At 41.9% G+C, this 7,101-nt stretch overlaps 1 protein-coding gene across 1 annotated transcript; it reads left to right on the top strand.

Moving 5' to 3' along the window:
• LOC120240322 (olfactory receptor 5A1-like) lies at positions 1-963 on the top strand. Its single transcript, XM_039245036.1, has one exon. The coding sequence runs from the start codon at positions 1-3 to the stop codon at positions 961-963; it is 963 nt and encodes a 320-aa protein (XP_039100967.1).
• The last annotated feature ends 6,138 nt before the right edge of the window (positions 964-7,101 follow it).

Raw genomic sequence — 7,101 nt, 5'->3', positions numbered from 1 at the left:
ATGGCCGTGGAAAGGAACATCAACATGACGACCAATTTCATCCTTTTGGGATTTTCAGAACGTCCAGAGCTGCAGGCTTTCCTCTTCGTGTTGTTTCTGGGGATCTATTCCCTGACTCTGGCTTGGAACCTGGGCCTTGTTGTCTTGATCAGGATGGAATCATGCCTGCACTCCCCCATGTACTTCTTCCTTGGAAACTTGTCCTTTGTTGACATCTCATACACGTCCTCCATCACCCCCAAGATGCTCTGCGACTTCTTCAAGCAGCAGAAGAACATCTCCTTTGTGGGATGTGCTGCTCAGTTTTTCTTCTTCATTGGCATGGGGGGCACCGAATGCTGTCTCCTGGCAGCTATGGCATATGACCGGTATGCTGCTATTGCCACCCCTCTGTTCTACACAGCCCTCATGTCACCCCCCATGTGTGTGAGGATGACCATTACAGCATACACTGGAGGGTTCCTCACGGGACTGGTCCAGACCAGTTCCATATTTCAGCTGCAGTTCTGTGGACCACGAGTCATTAACCACTTTTTCTGTGACCTGCCACCTCTGCTAGTCTTGTCTTGCTCTAGTACCTTCCTCAGCCAGGTAGTGAACTTTCTTGTTGTGTGTGCAGTTGGTGGGACATCAGCTCTTGTTGTTCTGGTGTCCTATTGCTACATCATTACTGCTGTCATGAAGATCCATTCAACCCAAGGGCGGATGAAGGCTTTCAACACCTGTGCCTCTCATCTGACCACAGTGATTCTCTTCTACGGCTCTGGTCTCTTCTCATATCTCCATTCTAGTACTGGCTACTCACAGGACCAAAATAAGGTGGTGTCCATGCTCTATGGAGCTGTGATTCCCATGCTGAATCCCATCATATACAGTTTGCGAAACAAGGAGATCAAAGATGCATTGAAAAGACTCAAGGACCAGAAAAAGCATATATCCTCTCTGTGTCTTATAGTTCCTTGAATTAAAAACAATTTTAAGTTGGGGCACCTGGGTGGCTCAGTCAGTTAAGCATCCAGCTCAGTGAATACAAGCCCCGCATTGGGCTCTGTCAGCACAGGGCCTGCTTGGCATTCTCTCTCTCTCTGCTCCTCCCCAACTCTTGCTCATTCTCTCTCAAAAGTAAATAGACTTAAAAAAAAGTTTGCTAAAAAAATCAAGTTTTGCTCTATGTAAATAGGCATTTTAAAAAATAGGTCACAGAATTTGAGTAATAAATTAAAGAAGTTATTTCAAGCAAGATCCCCAACCTGCATGTCTATTGCACAATTAAGGTATTACACAAAGGTTTTTCTTCCCTTTACCTTTCTTGTCACGGACTGATATGGTTTCAATTTAGGTCATTTGCAATAGAAAATAAATATGTTTTCTTATGACATTTTTTTAGCTTTATGGTATCAGGTGCTGGGTCCAGAATGCCATACCTTAGAGCTGGTTGGGTCAGAACTCCAGGACCACAAGCGTCCATCACAGACCCCTTTATAGTATAACATTGCTCATACAAACCCACTCACCACTTTGGACAAATTTTCTGTTCCTCTTGCCCTTGATTCGTACCTATCTAATGGTTGATACTGACCAGGAAGGCTGACTTTGGTTTAGGAACCTGAGAACCTTAACCAGCTGGATCCATCACTGGCTGTTCAGAGCCAGGAGAACATAGAGTACCTGTAAACTATATCTGAGATGACTCAGTGGTCACATGTATGGGCCGGAAATAGGAGCCTAAATCAGCAGATCCAAAGTTGTGAAGTCACAGTGAGCAAAAAGCAGAGATGCAGTTAAGTGAGAAACTCTAAAGGAGAATAGGGTGCCATACAGTTCATTTTCATGACTGAAACCTCCTAGTGACTGGGTGGGACCACCTGGTTTAAGGAACAGGATCAGGGAAGAGAGACTTCCCCTGGAAACTCTAATTCCGTATCTGTTCCCTAGACGGTTCTCCCCCTTGGCCTTGTATGGATATTTTCTCTCTGTCCTTACTTTCACTTCCTGTTCTAGAGTTTGTATCTTGTCTCCCATCTCTCTGGAATTTGAACTCAGCCTGTCTCACAGATCTGACATCCCTGCTTTCATTTTTATGCATCATCTTAGAAGGAACCCCACTCCAGGACATGAGATAAGACATACAAGTCAGTGAGTTTGCAGCAGAATTGAATGTAGATGTTAAATGTTCTTTGATCCTATTTTACAAGATGGTTCTTGAGCAAAGGAAAAACATTTCTGAAGTCCTGCTTCTTTAATGGTTGTGGATATAAGTCATAATGAATCATGATAGCCATCCCTAACCTGTATCAATTTTGACTATAACTAGTCTGCCTCGCCTCTTCTTTCTTTCTTTCTTTTTAAAAAAGTTTTTTAATGTTTATTATTTTTGAGAGAGACAGAGACAAAGACAGGGAGCAAGCAGGGAGGGGCAGAGAGAGAAGGAGACACAGAATCAGAAGCAAGCTCCAGGCTCTGAGCTGTCAGCACAGAGCCAGACGTGGGGCTCAAACTCATAGACCAGGAGATCATGACCCGAGCTGAAATTGACAACTTTCCAACTGAGCCACATAGGCACCCCAAAGCTGGCTTTGCCTCGCCCCTTCTTTCAATTCATGCTGCTGTTTGATCTAGTCTCTGACTACTTGGATTATTTGTTAAGGGTTCCTTTTTCTGATCTTCGACTCCTCCAAACCAGGTTAAGGGTTGCTGTGATGTGTTCCCATAGTATTCTCTATTTTATCTATTAGCACCTGTGAACTTTATTACTTTTCCTTGCTTAGTTATTTGTCTTCTCCCTAAGTTGTTAACATTCTGTCTAAACTGCTCTCCATGAAAACATTAAAACACAACTGGGGCAAAATATGTGCTTATACATATTCATTTAATAAATGAATAAAATCCAAATTCACTTGGCAGATAATTTTGAGATTTTATGCCAAAGAAAGGGAGTTAACACTTATCAGAAGCTTATTATATGCCAGGCATTGTGCCCAGCAGTTTCTATAAAATTCTGTTTCAGTTCTATAACTTATATACATATTTCTTGCTTAAAAAAGAAAAAGAAAACCCTATGGGAAGAAAATTCCTCCTTTGACCATAATTCTCAGTTTCAATTCCTTCCTGCTCTCCCCAAGAGGTAATGACTGTTTATGTTGATACGTAAATTTACAGTTTTTCTTTATATGTGTTAACATCCATATATGTGCCACTATATAATACTGCTTCAAGTGGCTGTTCTGTGTGTACTTACATAAATGGTATTATACTGAACGATCCTTCCATGCCCTGCCTGTTTTTTCACTCAACATGATTTCTTGGAGCTCTTTCCATGTTAAACATATAACTTTACCTCAGTATTTTAAATTATTTCATAGACTTGTCACACCAAAATTTATGTACCTATTGTGCATTGACGGGCATTTAGGTAGTTTCCAGTTTTTGCTAGCTTATTACAAGCAGTGTTGGAATATACGTGCTTGTACATACCTCTTCGTGCTAATACCTAGTTTTTCTGGTAGAAACAGAGAAGTTGAATTGCTATTTATAGGGTTCATGCATATGTATATATATTGTGTGTATATATACTTATATATAATTTAAATTCAAGTTAGTTAACATACAGTGTAGTCTTGGCTTCAGGGGTAGAACCCAGTGGTTCATCACTTGCATATAACACTTAGTGCTCATCCCAAAAGTGCCCTCCTTAATGTCCATCGCCCATTTAGCCCACCCCCCACCCACCTCCCCTCCAGCAACCCTCAGTTTGTTCTTTGTATTTAAGAGTCTCTTATGGTTTGCCTCCCTCTTTGTTTTTATCTTATTTTTCCTTCCCTTTCCCTGTGTTCATCTATTTTATTTCTTAAATTCCACATATGAGTGAAATCACATGGTATTTGTCTTTCTCTGACATATTTTGCTTAGCATAATACACTCTAGTTCCATCCACATTATTGCAAATGGCAAGATATCATTCTTTGGATCTCCAAGTAATATTCCATTATATATATACACACACACACACACACACACACACACACGCCACATCTTCTTTATTCATTCATTGGTCTATGAACATTTGGGTATTGTTGACAGCACTGCTATAAACATTGGGGTGCATGTGCCTCTTCAAATCAGCATTTTTATATCCTTTGGATTAATATCTAGTAGTGTATGACTCCTTTTTAATATAGAAGGGTTTGTATATTTTTAACTTTTCATAGACACTGCTCAATTCTCTCTAAAGTGGCTGTGATGCTACTGCCAGCAACCTCCTAGGACATCTATCTCCTCATATCCTGATAAAAGATGATATTAACAAAACTTAATTTTTTCCCTACCTGATAACCTCTTTATATGTATTCTCTTCATCCTTAAAATGATCCTGCTAGATAAGATTGTTTATTATTTTCATTCACATTCAATGTACTATATACTCCTTAAAGACTCTTTTATATACACTCTTCGCAGTTCTCACAACCGCATAGGAGATAGGAGTTTTAGCCATTTTTATCCAAGAAACGAAATATGTAAGACTCAGGAAGGAGGTCAAGTAACCTACCCAAAGGCACACACTAACAAGTTAGGGAGATCCTCAGTGCATATCTACATGACATTGAAGACCATTAATTGAAAATATACCTTCTCGTATATATGCTTGGCATTGCCCAAAGATGATGAAGAAGATATTAAAGCAAATTCTGTCAAAAACTGTTTCCTCACAATAAACTATTAAAAAAACTGTTTCCTCAAGTCACGCATAATTTAAGTGCAGAAAAAGAAAGGAGAACTGACTTCTGTTAAATAGTTAGGGCTAGTTTCGATAAGATTATCACTTCTGTTATACACCAGGAGTGATGAGATTTATTTCAAACAACACTCTTCAGAAATGGATTTCTAAGTGAAACAGGTTTAATTTTTTTACTTTATTTATTTATTTATTTTAATAGTTTATTGTCAAGTTGGTTTTTGTTTATTTCTGAGAGACAGAGTGAGACAGAATGTGAACTGGGGAGGGGCAGAGAGAGAAGGAGACACAGAACCAGAAACATGCTCCAGGCTGTGAGCAAGCATTCAGCACAGAGCCTGACGCGGGGCTCGAACCCGTGAACCATGAGATCATGACCTGAGCTGAAGTCGGACGCTCAACTGACTGAGCCACTCAGGTGCCCCTAAGTGAAACAGTTTTATAAATGGTATTATTCTCAAGTGGCCATGAAACAAGAGAGAAACTAAAATATTAAGACAAACACAGAATGGAAGCAATAAGGAATTTACAATGCCTTTCGAAGGTAGCAGTAGTGACGAGGCTCCCTCCCGACTTAGAGCATTTGCTTCTAGGTTCAGATAAAGAAATACTCAGTTGTGCTGGGGTCTCTGGTGAAGGACAGTCTTGAGTAGCAATATCAAGAGATTGGGGCCAGGGGGACATAAAAGAGGAAGATTGATGTTGTAAAGTCTAGCCCTGGATTAAGCCAGTTAAGAGAGACAACATTGTATCAGCACCCACAATGAATTGTTTATACTGGAGACTCTAGGAGGAATAGACTAATAACTGCCTTCCTAGCAACAATCTTTCTATGTCCCCCTATCAACAGGGTGACTTGTATCACTGAACGTGGAAACACAAACTCTGTCTACTTTGGCTGCTGAGAAGTCCTGAGCAAACTCCGTGACCCATCTGTAGCAGGAATTTAAGTCATCTGACACCACTTGTATTCTTATTCCTGGCTCTCCTGTGCATCCCAAACTTAGGTCTCTTACCATTCTTTATTGCCATGCATATTTTATATATTTTTGCAAACTGCTTGCTGATATACTTGGGAGCAGAGGAGAACATAAAAATGTCCGAGAGTTAAAAAAAAAAAAAAAAATGTCCGAGAGTTTGCTTTACGCACCAGGTTGGTCCGTTTGGAAGTGAGTTGGTCATGGAGGCTGCTGATGTCTCTGGCCTCTGCTCCAATCCCACTCAGCCCTGTACTCTGTAGTCCCCTGGCCCTTCTCCCTTGTCATTCTCCTAGTTCTGCCTTTGTCTTTGTCTCTCTCTGCCCCTCTGTATGTCTCTCTCTCTCTCTCTCTCTCTCTTTTTTTTAATATTTTTATTTATTTCTAGGAGAGAGAGAGAGAGAGACAGCTTGAGCAGGGGAGGGTCAGAGAGAGAGGGAGTCACAGACTGAAACAGCTCCAGGCTCTGAGCTGGCAGTCAGCACAGAGCCCGACGCGGGGCTCGAACCCACGAACCGGGAGATCATGACCTAAGCGAAAGTCGGACGCTTAACCGACTAAGCCACCCAGGCGCCCCTCTCTCTCTCTGTCTTGGAGGACCACCCTGACCCTCTGGTCCAAGTTGAGGCCCTCCAATATGTTCTCTTAGCACTCTGTGCTTCCTTTCCATACAATTCATCACTGTTCTTTGTCTGTCTTACAATTTGACTACAATCTCCATGCCTGACCACATACTGTACGCACAATAAAGTTTTGTGAGGATGCTAATACTCTGACTGCATCCCAGAAAAGCTTTAGAGCTGTAAGTGACCTACCAGTGACTAACCCATTCCACTCCCCGCTTTCCACAAACCAGGACTAGAAGCTCTGGGGGGTGGAGTCCTTTGCTAATGGCTCACAGCTGGCTGGCGAAAGCGCCCCTTTCTGGCCACAGCCCTTCCATGTGGTTCCATAATGGCTGGGAGGTGGAAAGAAGCTGCTCTAAGGGAGTACACAGTGTGGCCTGCAGTCTGGCAGCTCTGAGTCCTGTTTTTGGGGAAATCACGCCACTTTAGCCCTGCTGCAGGAATTTCATGGCCAAGGACATTTTCATCCTTCTCGTCATAATTATAATGCTTCACTGCAAGGAACTGGAGACGAGACGTGTGGACTGGCTGTTTTCGAACCATGTTCCAGGGATCCCAGGAATCCCACACAGGTTTTTTCCAGGAGGTGAGGAGGTGAAGCCACTGAGTTCTGGGGCCCCAGCCCTTGTTCAGTCCATCAAGGCAGCTCCTTTTATTTATTTTTTTCATGTTTTATTATTTTTAAGGTTTATTTATTTATTTTGAGACAGACAGAGAGAGAGAGAGTGCACACACAAATGGGGGAGGGGCAGAGAGAGAGAACCCC

This window comes from Hyaena hyaena, unplaced genomic scaffold, assembly GCF_003009895.1.
Source record: "Hyaena hyaena isolate Hyena2069 unplaced genomic scaffold, ASM300989v1 scaffold_252, whole genome shotgun sequence".
NCBI classification, from domain to species: Eukaryota; Metazoa; Chordata; class Mammalia; order Carnivora; family Hyaenidae; genus Hyaena; species Hyaena hyaena.
This window is presented reverse-complemented; position numbering and strand designations above follow the sequence as displayed.

What these genes read in the sequence shown, in the direction of transcription:
- LOC120240322 (XM_039245036.1), top strand. Translation starts at nt 1, where the DNA reads ATGGCCGTGGAAAGGAACATCAACATGACGACCAATTTCATCCTTTTG.